General features: G+C 40.8%; 1 protein-coding gene across 1 annotated transcript; it reads right to left on the minus strand.

Annotated features, from left to right (window-relative positions):
- Window positions 1–8236: 8236 nt before the first annotated feature.
- LOC116047944 lies at window positions 8237–17772 on the minus strand. Its single transcript, XM_031296992.2, has 5 exons — window positions 17458–17772; window positions 14855–14917; window positions 10940–11080; window positions 10730–10795; window positions 8237–8795 (listed from the first exon to the last, which is right to left on the minus strand). The coding sequence occupies exons 1-5, from the start codon at window positions 17752–17754 to the stop codon at window positions 8703–8705; spliced, it is 660 nt and encodes a 219-aa protein (XP_031152852.1). The 5' UTR covers window positions 17755–17772; the 3' UTR covers window positions 8237–8702.
- Between the last annotated feature and the right edge of the window lie 2122 nt (window positions 17773–19894).

The following is a 19894-nucleotide window of genomic DNA, read 5'->3' on the forward strand; positions in this document are numbered from 1 at the left end:
TGCCGGATGTCACTCATTTCGGCTAGATGTCCGTCCCCTTCCTCTTTCTTTGTGTTGGCGTTCTAACCTCCGGTGGATTTGTGAGGACTATGGTTAACTGCTCCTCAGATCTCTGCAGGGTAAATCCAGACAGCTAGCTAGACTATCTGTCCAATCTGAGTTTTCTGTTGCACAACTAAAACTACTTTTGAACGTACACGTTCCACCAAAACAAGTTCCTTCCCGAGACTATTTTGCAGATGCACCGTTAATCCACAAAATTATTTAATCGTGCGGCTCTTCTAGACTTTCCAAATGTTATCGGACAGAATGGATCAAATTCTGATAGTGAAATAAGTCATTTTGCAGAGGTTGTGCCGCATTAACAGACGTCTCTTGTGCCATGTAAGTCTATGTGGAAAATTATATTTGGGCAAGTGGACACAATGATTATGTTCACCCATAACATATTGGTTTACTGTTCGTTTGTCCACATGCTTTTGGCAATCTAGCGCAGAAACAAGGCTGGTAGAATCATCACTGCATCTGGAAGAAATGTGTTCACCGTTGTGGGCTCTACGCAGGTGGAGTTATGATTGCTTGAGGTAAAAGTGTTACTCATGAAATGTCATTGCAGCATAAAGAAGCATCCGTGCATCATCACTGCTAGTGGAAACGACACCACAAGGCGCGCAACGAAACCTGAATCATCCCTGCGGGCAGAAATACCATTGCTATGAGCAGAAAGATCATTTCTAGGGATTCCCCGATAAACTAGCTTTGGCCTTCAATTCAGACCAGATATGAATATTCTAATATTTCTATTTTTCTACATTATAGATCTGCACAATGCACAGCTCAAGTACAGCTAAAAATATTCATCCATCCATCTTCTTCCGCTTATCCGGTAACGGGTCGCGGGGGTAGCAGCTCTAGCAGCTAAAAATATTGTAATTTTAAATTGGCTGCTTCCTTCCTGACTCGACAATTCTCAAATTTTCCCAGCTCGCCGCTGTTGTGGAGTGACCACAGAATATAATGGAGAGGCTCATCTCTGTTTCTGTTTCTGGTATCAAATTTCCCTGAAAGATATGACACATCTTCACCAGCGTACCGAGAAATTAGTTTGAAAAAAGGAAGGCAGACAACTTAAACCCCCCTTAAACTTCTTTTTCTAAACTTAAGTCGTTTTTGTAAACCTAACCAAACTGCGACCGTTTCGTTAACAAACCTGTTTAAAAATGCAACCATGGGGCGCCTGGGTAGCTCCCCTGGTTGAGCGTGCGCCCCATGTACAGAGGCTCAGTCCTTGTCGCAGCGGCAGCGAGTTCAGTTCCGACCTGCGGTCCTTTCCTGCATGTCATCCCCCATCTATCTCCCACTTTCCTGACTTAATCTGTCCTATAAATAAAGGCAATTAAAGCCCAAAACCATTACCTTCTCTGGATTAGCTACGAGGACGGAAAACGCTCCTGTGGGTCGTATTTAGAGGGTAGGAATAAACAACCTCTATCGTTGTATGGTTTGGAGGACTTGTTGTATGCTTTAGTTGTAACTTGAATTCTCCACGGTGACTTCTGTTCACATTACAAAAACATGCCATTTACTTACAGAACAAAAACAATTAATATGAATAGAAAGTTAACATTGTGCAGCTACAAATTCAAATCAATGTTGTTTTATTCAAACATAACCAAACAGCTTATTTCTTGCATGAACTGAACATCCTGTGACGAAGATGTATCAAATGATTTCATGAGTAAAATCTGAAATGCTCAAGTAGCATTTTAAGTTTTTTTCCTTTGATACAGCAGAGGAATCATTGATGCCAGTCTGACACACACACACACACACACACACACACGTATTAACTAGAATTAAGTGGTCGTCTCCTACATTTAAAACTATCACCACTGTGTAGTTTCCTAGAAGTCTTAAACCCTGTGGGCCAACTGTCAAAGCACACACACACACACACACACACACACACACACACACACACACACACACACACACACACACACACACACACACCACATCCTCCTCTGTGTGGTGCAGGGTTGAATTTTCCCACCTGCCTTCACAGAACCCACTTTGATTGGATAATCCTTTCAGCCTCATTGACTTCTGACTTCTGACCTCTGACCCCGTCGAGGCAACATGTGATCAGATGTTGTACTGCGGACAGCTATATACGGATTTTGAAAAATAAAATGTGTATATGAAAAGAAAAGAATGGTTGGAAGAGCCAAATGGAGATATTGTGGTTTCAGCAGCAGTTAACGTCTGAGCTAATTGTTCACCAACAGCTGCTGGGTGGTAGAGGTGGAACAAGTATTCAGATCCTTTACTGCAGTAAAAGTACTTACAAAAAAATACTCCACTCACCTTTCCTTTCTTCCTTTCCTAACTGTACCTTTTCTTTTATTTCCTTTCCTTTCTTTCTTTTCTTTCTGTACCTTCCTGTACCTTCCTTTCTGTACTTTCCATTTCTTTCCTTTCCTTTTCTTTGGACATATAGGTGTCAGGTGGGTCAAACAAACACAGGACTGTGACCCAGGACAGGGCGGGTTTTAGTCCCGTTTGAAAATAAAAGTAAAGGGGTCATCCCTATGTTCCCCGGGTCCTATGTTCCCCGGTTAGGGTTAGGGTTAGGGTTAGGGTTACGATTGAACCTGATTGAACTAACATGGAATTTGGCAGTAATGGTGGAAAAAGTAACAGACCGGGGAACATAGGACCCTTTTTTTGAAAAAGGGTCCTATGTTCCCCAGTCTCATACAAAGAGGGGAACATAGACACGCTCCAAAAGTAAATGAAAAGTTTTTATATTTATAAGACTGGGTCTAAATATCGGAGTTTATTGATGAAAAACGGCTGAACCAAATGGGAAAGGAGTCACAAAAAAACAAAAATCTAGGAGCTATAGAGGCTAAAAAGGAGCTCATTTAGGGCGCTTTCACACCTGTAGTTCGGTGGACTCGGTGCGATTCGTTGCAACATTATTGCATTTTTTAATTTATTTTTATTTGGTTCAGTACGCGTTCATACTGCACTTTGTCAAACACACCAGACACTGATCGAGACGCTCGCTGACACTTCTGGTCTCAGAAATAATGGAGCGACAGTGCTTCAGTGTTTCTAATGTTTTAGAAGAAGACGAACAATGAGCAGCTGACAGACAGCGAGTGAAGGACCAGCCCAGTCTCATGGCAGTTCGTGAAATTGTTACGTTATTGAATCTATTGATTCGTGAACAGGACACGATTATGTAGTTTTTTTTCGTGTGGTGATTACGAATTTTAATTTAATGTATTTAAATGGGAAGCATGTTTCGTAATCACTAGGGGTGGTACGGTTCACAAAACCCACGGTTCGGTTCGTATCACGGTTTTAGGGTCACGGTTTTCCGTTCTGTACGGTTCATGTTATTTTTTCTTTTAATCTTTAACACTCCAGAAATATACTTCAGCATATGATATATAGCTAAAATTAGCATATTGAATGCATGTTGCACAATACATGCACACAGCGGCAGTTCTATCTATTGTTTATTTCCGCTGTCATCATAGGTAACATGAAATCCAAAATGTTCCCACACACCAGACTATATACGACGCTGGAGCATCCTCCAACTCCGGGCAGCCTTCCTCATCTCTCCCACCTGACATCTCTACAGCCTTCCTCATCTCTCCCACCTGACATTTCTGCACGTGACGTGACCTGCAGCAGCAGCAGCACGCCACCTGAGGAGCGGTCGGCTCGGCGCCACTCAAAATCTGACAAAAATCTTTTAAACTGACCTTTGTCAATCAAAAAAACAGACAGATTCAGCAACTGTATGGCCTATTTCTCGCTTAAAATGTTGTCAGAAACACGTTTCGGTGAACTATTTTCGTAAAATACGAGATCGTATTCAGAACGAGACGCCGTTAGAGTCTGTTTTGAAATTCGGGAGCAGCAAGAACCAATTTTTTAATCCGTGGGCCGTTATAACTGACGTTCTCAACTACAATTCCGAGTTGTTTGAACTACAGAAGTCTGTTTAGAATTATCTTAATGAATACCGGTAATACAACAAGGACGAAGCATGTAAACTGCTGTTAGTTTATTCAGACTGGAACGGATCGCAAATGGATCCGAATGAAGAAACGTAAAAAAAAATACCTCGACCCTAGCTCCCTCAGCTGAATAGTGTGGGTAACAGATCAAGGCAGCAACATAGTCAAAGCCCTGGGACCATATAGGAGACTTTCTGGTCTCCATCACCTAATTAATACTGTCCTTCTCCACGGTCTGCATGCTGACGCACTGGGCGACAACAGTCCTGCAGAGGGGAGACACGATGTAGTATAGTTTACCTCACACTCAAGTCAGTGCAGGACATGTAGCCTACCCAGAGCTACGGGATAAGCTGGAGAGGCATAGCTTTCTCTCCATCGAATAAGGCTAATAAAGTAATGATTAAAAAAACACAAATTCTTGATCAAGGGCCGAGGATAGTGGCGGAAAATAACCGGCCGGTTCGGGCTCGGACAGAGAATCTAAACTCTACTTCAACACAAACCAACCGGACTATCAGAGGAAACGCTCCAGGGCTCGTTTTAAACGGACTAAACGAGGCAGGTGTGAAAGCAACTGTACTTTGCTTTGGCAAGCTTTTTAAAAAAATATATTGAACAGGAATAATATGACTCAGCTGCAGTTGGAGCAGACTCAGCAGTATGATGCCGATGATGATGCGTTCAGTTCAGTGTTGTGTCATCACGTGGGGGCGGAGATCTGTGGGTTTCAACGGTTGCCCTGACGACGAGTTTCCACTGTCAGGTAAAGGAGCGGATTGTGACTCAGTTTTGGTTTTTTGGGCGAATTGTTCCTTTAATTCTTAATTCTTCCACAAACTCTAACTGAATTCTGACCTGAAACCTCAAACTGCAGAATCCATTTTAGATTTAGGAGACAAAATCTTTCCTTTCTTTCTCTCCCGTCTTCCTGTTTCCACTCATCGTCCTCTCCTTTCTTTTCTCGTTTTCTCTTCTTTGTTTCTGTCCTGTATCTTCTTCTCCTTTAATTTCCTCCCCCTTTCCTTTCTTTCCTTCCCTTCCTTTCTGTACCTTTCTTTCTTTCCTTTCTGTACGCCTCCTTTCCTTAAAGCAGAGATCTTCAACATGGGGTCCACGACCCATAAGGGGTCCTCCGAGTTACTGCACGGGGGCATCCAAAATATTGTTAATTTAAAAAAAGTAATTTTTTTCAGTACAGAAAAATACTTTGGCAAAATGAATGAAGGGAGTTTCTTTTGCAACTTTTGAAGTTGAAGTTTTGAAGTTTTTTAAAAAAATTAAAATGTCTTAACATGAATCCAACATATATACATATATACATATATATATATACATATATACATATATATATATATATATATATATATATATATATACACACACACACACATATATATACATATATATATATATATATATATATGTATATATATTACATTTTTGGGCTTTTCCACCTTTATTTGATAGGACAGCTAGGTGAGAAAGGGGAGAGCGATGGGGGGGAAGACATATCAAACCCTGGACCTCTGCGTATATGTGCGCCTGCTCTACCCACTGAGCCAACCCGGCCACAATGAATCCAACATATTATTAACAAATTTAAATCAGCCTATTTCTGAAAAAAAAAGACCCATCAGTGAGGTTTTAAAACATGATTTATAAAATCATACTAACTATTATTTGTATAGCTTAGTTTTCTATGCAGTAAAAATGTATGTATAAAGGCTTTAGGCTTTTACTGTAGGCCCAGTTAAATATGCAACTTAATTTGATAAAACATGTAGTAGGGGGTCCCTGCTCCGTCCCTCTCTCAGATAAGGGGTCCTTGGCTTAAAAAACGTTGAAGACCCCTGCTCTTAAAGGTATAGTGCGTCGTTTCTGCGCCCCCTAAGTACTGACAACAAAACTGTCTGCGCGTCCACATGATACAAGCCTTCCATGAGGAATTAAGGAGGATTAAAAAAACATGATGGACTCTTCAGAAGAGCTCATTATCGTCACTCGAGTTTCTGCGCGGGAAAGTCACCGGACGCCACAATCTTCTGAACATAGTCATACTGAGAAATCCAGAGAGAGTTGTGTGGAGCTGAGAGTCTTAATTAGCTTTGTAGCAACTCATTTGGCAACGGCTTGAATGTAACAAACGTTCATTAATATCAAAAAGTTATGCACTAAAGCTTTAAATCATATACAAGTCCATAAGTTGTGTGTAAGGTTGAAACTGCAGGCCAGTAAGTGCTCTGTTTTTTGCTTCACTTCCTGTATATGGGTTGGTTTGCATTCTTACCTAAAGTGAACCGAACTCTAGAGCCCTTGGTGGTGAACCGAGACCTCCTGTTTTTCAAGCAGACCAGAGTTTGGTTGTTTGGTCCGCAGCAGAGTTCAAATAAGCTTTCACACCGCTACAAACAAACCGGACTTTCCGAGGTTCGGCTAGAACAGACCAAACTGCTCAGGTGTGAAAGCAACTTCAAAATAGTCACCGGATGCCAAAATCTTCTGAACATAGTCATACTGAGACATATAGAGAGAGTTGTGTGGAGCTGATAGTCTTAATTAGCTTTGTAGCAACTCATTTGGCAACGGCTTGAATGCACTAAAGCTTTTAAGCATCAGCTAAATGAATGTAAAGTTAATGTTGATGTGTTGTACTGAATCCAGACCAGCAGAGGGAGACAACACGTACCGATTAGAAACCAACACCAGCCAACAGTACATTTTAAAGTCTAGTTTATTTCAATAGGAATCTGAAATCTGACAAATTCACATAAATACAGCTTCAACAATAAGTCATATAAAAATATCTTCCTTCATATATTAAAGTTTCAAGTCATTTTAACACTTTTTAAGTGAATACTCAAATGTAATAAATATTTTGTAAATAAAGCTACGTTAATACAAATGTAAAACATTCAAAACACAAATCAATACTTTAAAGAATTAAGATTCAAGGCCTTGTTGTGGAGGATAATGGTGCAAATAATGATTCAGTCTCATTGTTGTCAGTTTTGACCTATTTTTTGCTATGTAAAAAAAGTAACAACGTTTTTCAAAGTAACAGTTTTAACAGACTGTAAAGTTGACTTTTGGGTCCGTAAATATCTGAAAGTTACGTGTCCCGATACAACCCAAGGAGAGATGAGTTGATGCTGAAAATTGAGGAGAAAAAATATAGAAAAACATTCAGTCCAGCTGATAATTTCCCCCTGGTATATATTTTTCTTTACAACGCCATATTGCACAAACTGCGTCCTTATTTATGTTCTCTACTAGTTCTCTAAAACTACTGGTAGCTGCAACCTTCAGTCACGGACAGGTGATGTACGTCATTCCTCGAACCCGTAGGGTGTTTGGTGAAAGTGCTTTTAAAGATTATGCTCCGTCATCTTGGTGTGAACTACAACGTCACTAAGCCTCGCTTTGCCAGACCTTCCTCCACAGCGCTGCGGAGGAGGGTCTGGCTAGTCCACACAGCATTCTGGGACGGGAGAAAAACATGCTCTGGTTTATCGACATTTCTTTAAACCAATCACAATCGTCTTGGGCGGCACTAGTAGGGTTGGGTACTTTTAAAACGATTCCAATTCCTAAACCGATTCTTGAAAAACTAAAAAATGACGTCAAAGAAAGGCTCTTTTATAGTTTTTTTAAAAAAAATTGAAAATGATTTAAATGTAACAATATATTAAAGTTTTAAAGTACTTGACAGTTATAATATATAATAAGAAAGAGAACGTGTGATATTTTTACGTCCGTTTCGGACTGACAGAGGGAAAATATTTCAGTCGACACATTAAGAGGAACCGAAATGAGGAACCGAAATTTGCGTTCTAATCCGGTCCGATTCCTACCGGTTGCGTAGGAACCGGTTCCATAGTGGAACCGGGTTTCAGTACCCAACCTTAGGCACTAGTGATGGTCAAATGATGCTTCGCGAACCACTGTCTTTGTTTTCTGAGCTCACTAGATGGCGCTCTCTGTTCGAAAAAAAAGGTCAGAGAGCGTCACTAGCATCACTAGGCGGTGCTAAGTGCCGGACGGAGCCACGGTGCCGCTGCAAAATAGCCTCGGGAAGGAACTTGTTTTGGTGGAACATGTGTACGTTCAAAAGTTGTTTTAGTCAGAAAACTCAGATTGGACAGATAGTCTAGCTAGCTGTCTGGATTTACCCTGCAGAGATCTGAGGAGCAGTTAACCATAGTCCTCACAAATCCACCGGAGCCAACACAAAGCAATCCTGGAAGTGGAACTTACTGTATATACGTGGATATAAACTACCTTAAACTAGATTATTTTAATAGCATGGGTGATTTTAAAAACAGGATTAAGTGACTTTCTGACCACTGAATGCACATGTCCTGTTTCTGAACTCTGATCATTGATTGTTTGATGTAATTTGCTGTCTAAGTCCGTCGTTTGTTTGTTTTTTACGTTGAAACTTTTTGTGCTGCTGTCTCGGCCCAGACTCGCTCAATGGGAATATTCCTGGTAAAATATAAGGTAAAAAAAATATAAATAAAAAAAAAAAAAGTTTGTGCTGCAAAAATCTAATTTTAACTCATTTAGAAAAACAAAAACAAACAGATTTTCAAAATAAAAACAGAAGATGATGATAATGACGATGACGAAGGTGATGAAGATGAGGAAGATGATGAAGATCTACAGGATGTGGTGCTGAGCCAGCTCATCGATCCATCGGAGGACGTAGGTGAACTCTCCGACGGCCTTCAGCGCTGTCTGGTCTCTCCTCCTCTGCAGGAACAGGAAGTAATATATTTTTAATGGGACAGAACATGGTATTAAACATGAAATAAAGTATATTATATTACTAACCCCTGACCCAGAGCGGGATAAGACTGTTGATGGATGAATTATGAGAGGGATATAAGTAGAGTGAGCCGGTCATTATTGCGAATTAGAGCGGGCTCGGTCCCGAATTCAATACTTTTTAGGAAGCGACCGAATTTCCTCCTTAGTATCAAGTACTTGAATGCCTCGTCGTTTAGAAATCACGTAGTAGGAGCAAAAACATAGATTAAAAGATGTGTGCCGTAATGTAATTTCTTTTTGTTAAAACGGATTTAACAGGGCACCTGGGTAGCTTACCTGGTAGAGCGGGCGCCCATATATAGAGGTTTACTCCTCGACGCAGCAGCCGCGGGTTCGACTCCGACCTGCGGCCCTTTGCTGCATGTCATCCCCCTCTCTCTCCCCTTTCAAGTCTAAGCTGTCCTGTCAAATAAAGGCCTAAAATGCCAAAAATCTTAATCTTCAAAAAAAAAAAAAAAATGGATTCAACAAAATTGGTATCATTCAGGAACTGGTGTCAGTCAAGGTATTGGTATTAGTACCGCTATCAAATCGTTTCGAAGGATACCCAACCCCCGACTGACTGATGAAGGACCCAGCCTGAAGGCTTCACAGATGTATTAACCCTTGTGTTGTCTTTGGGTCAAATTTGACCCATTTTCTAAATGTCTATATCAGAAGATTCCACACAACGCGCTTCACAAGTACAACAGAAGATCGGATCTCTACTTTCATTGAATTTGGGGTGTTTTGTTAAATTTATTAGCATTTGAAAAATAAATTGAAATGTTTCGAAACAGTATCCTGACTGAACGTTGACCCTTCTGTGATTGTCCCTCCTTTAATATTAGTCTAAATAATTCATAATTTCAGCTTTTTTAAACTCAAGGATTAGGTATCATTTCTTTAATAAATGAGGTTTTTTGACCATGAAATCCAAAAAGTGCAAAACTAGCAATGAGTTGGTGTTAGTGGTGTTTATACATGGTAGTAAAAAGAAGTGTAAAATGGCAAAAAAACGCCCAAAACATTGAAAAAACTGCCTAGAAAAAAGGAATAAAAGCGTCGACGAGTGAACAGTCCAATGGAAAACAACACAAGGGTTAAAAGAACGGGTTCAATTCGCAATAATGACCGGCTCGCTCTACCTTATTACACGGCTACTCACACAGAAGTTATCTGCCTTATGTTAGGAAATTACAGCAACCGCCGGCTGGTCATGTGACGAAGTTTAGCTGAGAAAAGGTGACTGTGAGCCAGGTACAGAGCACCGCACGGTGACGGTCGTTTCAGCCGCCGTTACAGTTAAGTTTAGTCAACAAAAGATGACTGTCCTGCAGCGACGGAAGTTTAGTTTAGACACCAAAACAACTAGTTAACAACTATATATATTTGCACATTCTGCACCAAACCATTCAGCCTCTTTTTTTCTTATGTTAAACAACTATTTTGTACATGTTTGTTTCTGTATTTATTGTTTATTTCATACTGATGTCCAATATGCTTTATCTATGCACCAACAATCAAGGCAAATTCCTTGTAAGTTTTCCTTGGCAATAAATCCTTTTCTGATTCTGATTAAGAAAAAAGATTGTTGTTTTGGTTAAAAGTAGTACTTCAAAGAAATTAACACAAATACACGCGACACACAAACGTCAGTCTTGCGGTTTCCTTGTAACTTCTTCCGGGACACGAAAGCCCTGCGTTTTAGGACCAAAACATCCACCCCGACTTCCTTTTTACACAGATATTCGGCCTCTTATACAGAAGCAGAGAATGCTGTGCATTCAGCAAAAAATATGTGGAATAAATACGAATTACAGTGCATTACTTTTCGTAGCTTTATTTTAGTAGTAGTACAATATGTATACATTTACCTTTTTCATTTTTCTTTCCAGGTTATTGATGGTTTTGAACCATTTTGAAGGTTTAGAGGAAGAAACCTGAACACAAAGTACACAAAAACACATTAGTGAGTGTGTGTTTGTTTTCTGTGTGTATTTCTGAGCATGTGTGTATGTGTGTGTGTGTGTGTGTGTGTGTGTGTGTGTGTGTGTGTGTGTGTGTGTTTACAGCTGTGTACTCACACAGTGCTGCAGTGTGTGTTGGAGCCGGTACAGCAGGTTGTTGTAGTGCATGGGGAAGAGCTCCTGGACCACCTCTCTGCTGAACACACTCCTCTGGTACACGTCCATCACTTCCCGCATCTCCAGCCAGCCAATCACATGCTGAGAAGGAGAGGGAGCACGTTTACATCACACCCACCGCACCATGGATTCTGCTTGTTTTTAGCTCAATAGTTTACTTTTTGTTCAGCAAAGCATAGAAAACTTGTTTTTATTCTGCTTCTACAGTGGTCCTGAAGTGCAAACCACGACAGCAAATCCCTCAATGTCGTGTTGCGCGATTTGCTGTCGTGTTGTGCGATTTGCTGTCGTGTTGTGCAATTTGCTGTCGTGTTGTGGGACTTGCTGTCGTGTTGTGCAATTTGCTGTCGTGTTGTGGGACTTGCTGTCGTGTTGTGCAATTTGCTGTTGTGTTGTGGGATTTGCTGTCGTGTTGCGGGATTTGCTGTTGTGTTGTGCAATTTGCTGTCGTGTTGTGGGATTTGCTGTCGTGTTGCGGGATTTGCTGTTGTGTTGTGCAATTTGCTGTCGTGTTGTGCAATTTGCTGTTGTGTTGTGGGACTTGCTGTCGTGTTGTGCAATTTGCTGTCGTGTTGTGCAATTTGCTGTCGTGTTGTGCAATTTGCTGTTGTGTTGTGGGATTTGCTGTTGTGTTGTGGGATTTGCTGTTGTGTTGTTGGATTTGCTGTCGTGTTGTGCAATTTGCTGTCGTGTTGTGCGATTTTGCTGTTGTGTTGTGTAATTTGCTGTCGTGTTGTTGGATTTGCTGTCGTGTTGTTGGATTTGCTGTCTTGTTGTGCGATTTGCTGTTGTGTTGTTGGATTTGCTGTCTTGTTGTGCGATTTGCTGTTGTGTTGTTGGATTTGCTGTCTTGTTGTGCAATTTGCTGTTGTGTAATTTGCTGGCGTGTTGTGAGATTTGCTGTCATGTTGTGCGATTTGCTGTCGTGTTGTTGGATTTGCTGTCGTGTTGTGTAATTTGCTGTCGTGTTGTGGGATTTGCTGTTGTGTTGTGCGATTTTCTGTCATGTTTTGCACTTCATGGCCACCGTATGCTTCTGAAAAACATTAAACTGAAAATAAAGTTTTTTCAGGACCTCATTTCAATGTCCTGATGAAAAATAAATCTAAGCTTACTAAGGCTACAGAGACATTTATAATAATAAGTCATTTTCTGCCGTTAAGGGCCGTCAGTTTCTCCTGGTTAGGATTCCTTCAGTGGCTGCGGCTAACGTTTGCTCAGCTCGTTTCTCTGATAACTTAAGATCCAGACATCCAATGACTAAACTCCATCAATCGGTTCAAATATAAAACAAAAAAAGTGGCCTAAAACTGGATAAAAAGTCAGTTTATGTCAGCTTCTGGCAGATGACCACAACGCTGATGCATGCACAAAGGGGATATAACGCCACCAACAGACGACCAAATGTAACGGAGCATTACTGGGAATAAAATTACATATTTCTCTGGGTTTGAACATTGTTGGAAACATTTGAGATAATGTAAGCACACAACTAAACAACATACAGAACATAGCACTAGTCCTTTCTAGACATTTTAATGCGGAAAACTTAAATATTATATCTTTAGCCGGTTACACACTTCCTCAGTCTTATGGCTTTAATTTAACCTAATGGGTAACTACTACTGTACTGGGCAATAAAATGTAAACGCTGAGTCATTCTATCAAAGATAAACAATGATTATTTTGGTAGCATTCAACAAAAATGTATCCAATGATGGTCTGTATTTGGAAGCTGTCTTTAAAGTGTTCAATAAAATAACAAGGTGTTCAAACTTCCTAGTACCGTGGTTGCCCGTTTAGCTTTTAATATGGACAAAGAGCCTCTATGAGAAAAACAGTAGACTTACAGAAGCTTAACGCTCCACTGAATCAGGACTAATATTACCTCTACAAACAGATAAAGACATTAAACGTGTTCTGCATGAATCATAAATCAAACACCCTGTGGGGTACACCAAAATAACTGAATTATTTTGAGGAAACTGAAATACTTCCTTTTTGGAATCCAAACTGTACGCTCAACTGGACAGGTATGTGTACGAGATGGTAAACGTGTGGTTGTGGTTGAGGTAAACCGAGCGGACACCATCATGGCTGGAGGCAGAAACCTCAGCGTAAGATTCACTTTAACACTTTCTTTCCAGCACCAGATTCCATTCAAAGAGTGATTAAATTCCCACCAGAAATACAAAGATGATACTGCATGCGCCTTTTTTATCCTGCAAGACACTGACTTAAGATGATTTTACAGACAGATTAACGGGATAGTTTGCATATTTGTTAAGTGGGTTGTATGCTGTATGTTGCCTTTGTTTGTTTGTTGTTAACCCTTTAAAAACACCAAAGTCACACACTGACACAAACTAACTTACTGATGGAGGCAGATAGATGGTAGAGCAGCAACTTCCGTGTTCTGCCAGGTAAAATGACTGTCCCGTCGTTAAGGGCTGAAAATATTCTAAATATAGCGTACGCTTAAACTGATATAGATGTTTTTAGGTGTCTAAAATCAAAGCAAAATACTGCTGACGTTCTCATGAGATAAATCATGGGAGCCACTTCCTGACCTTGTGGGGGGGCATGGGGTGCTCCTGAGGAGGAAGAGATGCCCTTCCTGACCAGAGATGGGAGACAACATCGCCTTTTGTATTATGACTGTATTTTACTCACAAAAAAAAGCTACTGTTGGAGGCTTTTGTTAGTCATTTTCTGTACTTTGCTGTGAGTGCTGTAAAACTGACTCTACTTGCAAGTAAACGAACGTTGAGACAATTTCAGTGATTCTGTCCATTCCTTGATAAATAATTATCTTAACACACACCAATTTGTATGATATCCTACGAAATTAGGCGGCCGCCGGCTAGTCACGTGACAACGGCTGCAGAGCTCCGTGAGCTGTCCGTCGTATCAGCGGCAGTTGGTGAGTTTAGCCGACAAAAAGTGAGCATTATGCGGCGACGACAGTTAAGTTTAGGCACCAAAACATCTAGTTAAGTTTAGGAAAAAGATCGAGGTTTGGATTAAAATACTCCCAAGAAATGAACGCGCGTTTCCTGGGTGAAAGTATTTTGTTTTCCCCGGGAAGTGAACTCCGCTCCCTGGCTTGAAAGCGCTGTGTTTTTTGTGTTATCTACCAGGGATGCACCGAATCCAGGATTTGGCTTCGGATTCGGCCGAATATTGGGCTTTTTGACGGGGTTCAGTTTCTGCAGAACCAAATAATTTTTTTCCACCGAACCCTACGCTTGCACTATGCGCGCTACGCTGGTCGACGTAATGACGGCGCCGTTGATTACGGGAAGGTGTTTACGTAGGTGGAGCGTTCAATGCAGCAGGCTGTGAGAAAGTGAAAATGGAACTTGTGAGCAGAAAAAGTGTAGTTTGGCAGTACTTTCAGTCAAAAGAAGGCCATTCAAGTCCAGCTATGTTCAATCTGCAATGCTGATTAGTCTGGTGGTGGCGAGGACCCTAAACTATACACAACATCACCGCTATTACAACATTTGGTATGAAACATCTGAAAGAATACGAGTTGTGCATGAAGGAATCTACAGACAGCAGCCAAAATGCAGCAACTTCAGGTACGGCAAAGGAAGGACAGTCACAAAAATACACTGCTGTGGACGTTGTTTACTTCATTAATGTGTTTACTGTGTTAATGGACTGAGGATGGGTGGAGGATTCGGTATTTGGTTTCAGATTCAGCAGAATCTTAACCAGTGGATTCGGTATTCGGCCGAACCCCAAAAATCTGGATTCGGTGCATCCCTATTATCTACAGCAGCTAACACACAGACTTTGGAGAAGTAGCTCATTCAACCACACTTCAGACAGACAGACGGGTTTACTGACCTCAGAACATTTGGTGCAGAACTTGGGCAGAAGTCTCTGTCCCCTCAAGTATTTCTCTTTTTCCTGTGGATAAAAATATCAAACTCATTAGACACATATTAATGACTGACTTATATTTCAGATTCTTCATTTGTAACATTATATCAAAAAGTGGATACTTCCTCCAGCTGTGAAGTAAGCTGTCTTTGATCTGATGAGAAGCTTTGATCTGGTCTAAAAACTGCAGCTTTTCACACGTTTCACTTCCTGTCTGACACTGATTACGAGCTGATTCACTGTATGACTCATCAGTAAGAATATATAAAGTAATATATGTGGATGTGAAACTGTTTCGTCTAAAAATCTGTAACAATCACATAAACTGCAGTAAACACTGCAATAAGTGTTATTGTCGAGATTAAATTGATCTTAAAGGAACACGCCGACTTATTGGGACTTTGTCTTATTCCCCGTCTCCCCCAGAGTTAGATAAGTCCATACATACCCTTCTCATCTCCGTGCGTGTTGTAACTCTGTCTGACGCACCCAGCGCTAGCCTAGCTTAGTGACAAAAGTGACAAAATAACTCCAACATGTTCCTTTTTACATGTTGTGATTTATATAGTCACAGCGTGTACAAATAACAAGGTCACATGAGACACAGCCATCTTCTAACCGTATACAAACTGGGAACTATATTCTCAGAAAGGCGAAGCACTGCTACTTCTGCTTCTGCTACTTGGGCGGAGTGATATGAATGCAGCACCTGAGAAGCCCTGTGGTGAGGAACAGAGAGTTGTAGCAGTGCTTCTCCTTTCTGAGAATATAGTTCCCAGTATGTATACAGTTAGAAGATGTCTGTGTCTCATGTGACCTTGTTATTTGTACACGCTGTGACTATACAAATCACAACATGTAAACAGGAACATGTTGGCGTTATTTTGTCACTTATTGGGAGCAGTAGGCTAGATGGAGCCGGTTACCTCCAGGATCTGTGCTAAGGTAGGCTAGATGGAGCCGGTTACCTCCAGGATCTGTGCTAAGGTAGGCTAGATGGAGCCGGTTACCTCCAGGATCTGTGCTAAGGTAGGCTAGATGGAGCCGGTTACCTCCAGGATCTGTGCTAAGGTAGGCTAGATGGAGCCGTCAGACAGAGTTACAACACGCACGGAGATGAGAAGGGTATGTATGGACTTATCTAACTCTGGGGGAGACGGTGAATAAGCTAAAGTCCCAATAAGTCTGTGTGTTCCTTTAAACTGCTGTAATGATTGGCAGGATAATCAATAAGAGTTACTGATCCTTCATTCAGGGTATAGTAACTCAACGATTCGCAGACAATCAAGAATTGGTATAACTCATCTTTGATTAACCCTCATGTTGTCTTCCTGTCGACCATGAACTTGAATTTTTGGCGCTTTTTCCGACGTTTTTGTCACTTATATCAACACTTTATTTTAATCACGGTCAATAAACCTCATTTATATGATATTATAACTCATTTTTTTCGAGTTTAAACAAAGCAGAAATTATGAATTATTTTGACTAATAGTTAAGATCAGCGGATGTTGAGTGGATCACAGACTGGTTTATGTCAAAGTTTAGTCCAGATGCTGTTTTTTAACCATTCAAATTAAAATTTTTTTCAAATGCTATAACATTTAAACACCCAAAATGCAATGAAAGTAATCATTAATTTTACCTGTGAAGAATGTTGTATGGCTTCCATACAACATACATCCATGCATCCAAGTTATTTTTGGGCAATTTGAAATAAACCTATATTTCTGATATAAAAAACATTGAAAACGGGTCAAATTAACCTAAAAATAACCTAAAAATTAGCAGAAGTTCTTCCTGACGTACTTGTTTTTTGAAGTTTGTTGTTATAGGGCTGTACACTTTGAAAGGGTTATTTTTGTAATTAAAGATGTAAAAGGTATCGACATTTCCAAAAAGGATAGTACCCGAAAAGCATTTTGCGTCTTGCAAATCTCTTTCGGACGAAAGTATTTATTTATTTTGCTCATTCCTGCTTTTTCTTTTTTCATAATGAACTACTTTTGTGTCTTGTCTTTAAAGTTTTTTGTTTATCCTTTTGTATGTTGTTTGAAACTTGTCATTCATTCATTCATTGGGAATAAACGAACATTGAGCAGACTACTTAATAAGTGTTGTTGGACTTGTAACGTGTTTGGTGTTTTAAGCCCCCAGCGTCGTCTTCCAGGCTGCGCTGCCTGGAAGACGACGCTGGGGGCTTAAAACACAATTGAGTGTTTGTAACTAAGTTTTGATCTGACTGTTATCCCCCGTTGTCGTTGTATCCTCCAGTTACAGTATTCATGAGTTATATTTTTTGCACTCTTCTGTATAGTATCTAAGTGTTTTTTGACTTATTTTAATTTTAATTTATTTTCCTTGTATAATCTTTTTCTATTTTAGTCGGTGTGCTTTTCTTTGCCCTTATAACTCTTTCTACTTAAAGTCAAAGAGCCAGCACAGCAATCCTCTATGTGTGCCTGGACTGTTTGGTGTCTGCACAAATGGTAAATATAAATCTGAAATCTTAAATCTTGATATTTAGTCGACGCTAACAAACAGCTGATCAGAGTTATTGATCTCACCGGCAGCTTGTTGATCAGCTGTTTGGTTAGGCGCCGAAGGTCCTGGAGCAGCTTGGAGTGGATCTCCTCCCGGCAGGTGTGTCCTCTCTGGGACGTCCCGTTAGCGCCGTTGAGTCCTCTCTGGGACGTCCAATCAGCGGCGTTGAGTCCTCTCTGGGACGTCCAATCAGCGGCGTTGAGTCCTCTCTGGGACGTCCCGTTAGCGGCGCTGAGGCCGAGGAGCAGAGCGAGAGCAGACGTCCTGAGGAGGAGGAGAAACATGTTTGACTGCAGCAGCTTCTGTCCCCTCTGCTGCATTTATACCTCCTCCTCCTCTCTCTCTCTCCTCCTCTCTCTCTCTCGCTCTCTCTCTCCTCCCTCCCCCTCTTGTCATGTTTTTCTTTTGCCTCCTCTTGTTTTTGAAATTTCCTAAACTGACTCACTACTGAAAACTTCCAAAGAAGTATCCCCACCTTTTTTTCTCTCCTTTCTTCCTGATTCCTCTCCTCCTTTCTTTTGTCTCTCTTTACTTCCTGCTCATCTGTTCTCTTTTAAATTTGGTCTTCTCTCTTTTTTCCCCCCTCTCTCTTTCCCCTCTTCCTTAATTTTCTACTCATCATCATTCCTTCTTTTCTTCCTTTCCTCTTTAATTCCTTTCCTATATATCCCTCCTCTCTCTTCTCTTCTCGCTTTTCTTTAATTTCCTCCTCCTCTCTATTCCTTCTTTTCTCTTTTTCTATATTTTCATCCCTCTTCTTCCCTCTTCTTTTTCCCTGCTCCCTTCTTTATTCCCATGCCATCTCATTTTTCATTTCGTCTTTTTCTTTTTTCTCTCTATTTTCTTATTTTCTTTTTCCTCTTCTCCTTTCTTTAATGTCCTCCTCATCTGTATTCCTTCTTTTCTACATTTCCTATTTTCTTCTCTTCGGTATCTCCTCTTTCATGCATCCCTCTCTTCTTTCTCTTCCATCTCTTTCTTTCATTTATCCTCCCTTTTTCCGATGTCTTCTCTCCTTTCTTTGGCCTTTATCTTCTGCCCTTTCGCCTCTTTCTTCTCCTTTTCCTCTACTCCTTTCTGCAATCTTCTCCTACTGTCAGCTTTTTGCTTCTTCCTCCTTTCTCTCCCACTCCGTTCTTTCTTTTCCTCGTCCCTTCGCTCCACCTTGTGTCCCATTTCTCTTTCTCTCTCTCTTTGTCTTTATTATCCCTTCCTCTCCTCCCTCCATTGTCTCCCATTATGTATTTCCTTTGTCCCTTTGTTTTGTCTTTTCTCATCCCTTTCTTATTCTTCTGTCATTACTTTCGTCTTTTCTATAGGCTTTTTTCTCTGTTCTTTCCTCTTTCTACTCTTCCTCTTTTTAAATTGTTTTCTCTCTTCTTCTCATCCCTCTCCTCCTCTTCTTCCCTTCCTTCCCTTTTTTCATCTTCCTCTCCTTTATCTGGGAACTAGGAAAGGAATGATCCTTTTCCTTTCTCCTCCTTCCTCTCATCTCACTCTATTTCCTTGCCTCCTTCCTCCTCTTTTCGCTCTCCTTTTTCCACTTCATCTTTCTTTCCTCTTCGTCCTTTTATTTCTCAAAACCTCCTTTCCTCTCCTCTCCTCTCCTCCTCACCCTCTTCACCTCCTCTGTCCTTCTCCTCTCCACGGCGCTGATGATGGTTTGGAAAGAAACCCAATTTTGTCGTTTAGATGTGCAGTCAGATAAAACTAGGTTGCGGCTTCGGTTCGACGCAGTCGAGGAAACGGTGACTCGACAGATTTATGCAGATTTAAAAACAAAAAAGCGCAGAGTCGCCCAACCCAGATACAAAAAAAAACGAACCAATACGTCAGCATAACAGCACCATCAAAAAAATAAAAGTTCAAGAGTGTGTGTGTGTGTGTGTGTGTGTGTGTGTGTGTGTGTGTGTGTGTGTGTGTGTGTGTGTGTGTGTGTGTGTGTGTGTGTGTGTGTGTGTGTGTGTGTGTGTGTGTGTGTGTGTGTGTGTTGGAAGCTCTTCCTGGAAGTCAGAACAGTAACCAGGTCAAGTAGCCGTGCTGACAGCACTCGTGTCTGCTCCTTTAAAGAGCACATTTGACGAGAACGATTTCTGTCAAATCATCCAGCGGTTGATTGACAGGTGATCAGCTTGTTGCAGTGCATGCTGGGAAAGGCACCAGCACCCTCTAAACACGTTCCTAAGTGTAGTAATGTGACGCCAGAGAACAGGGTTTGAATCCTGAGACGCAAAATAACTAAAATTACATGTAAAACCACCACAAAAAGATTCAGAAATGACAAAAAAAAGACGAAAAATTACACACAGTGACTAATGTTTCACACCTACACTCTCAGAAATAAAGGTACAGAAAAGTAAAAAAAAAGTACAAATGCTCGTCGCTGGGGCAGTACCCCCAACGGGAAGAAACTTGTACCATATTAATGGGTACAAAGAAGTACCCCTACAGTTTGTGTCT

Source organism: Sander lucioperca, chromosome 20 (genome assembly GCF_008315115.2).
Source record: "Sander lucioperca isolate FBNREF2018 chromosome 20, SLUC_FBN_1.2, whole genome shotgun sequence".
Lineage (NCBI taxonomy): Eukaryota > Metazoa > Chordata > Actinopteri > Perciformes > Percidae > Sander > Sander lucioperca.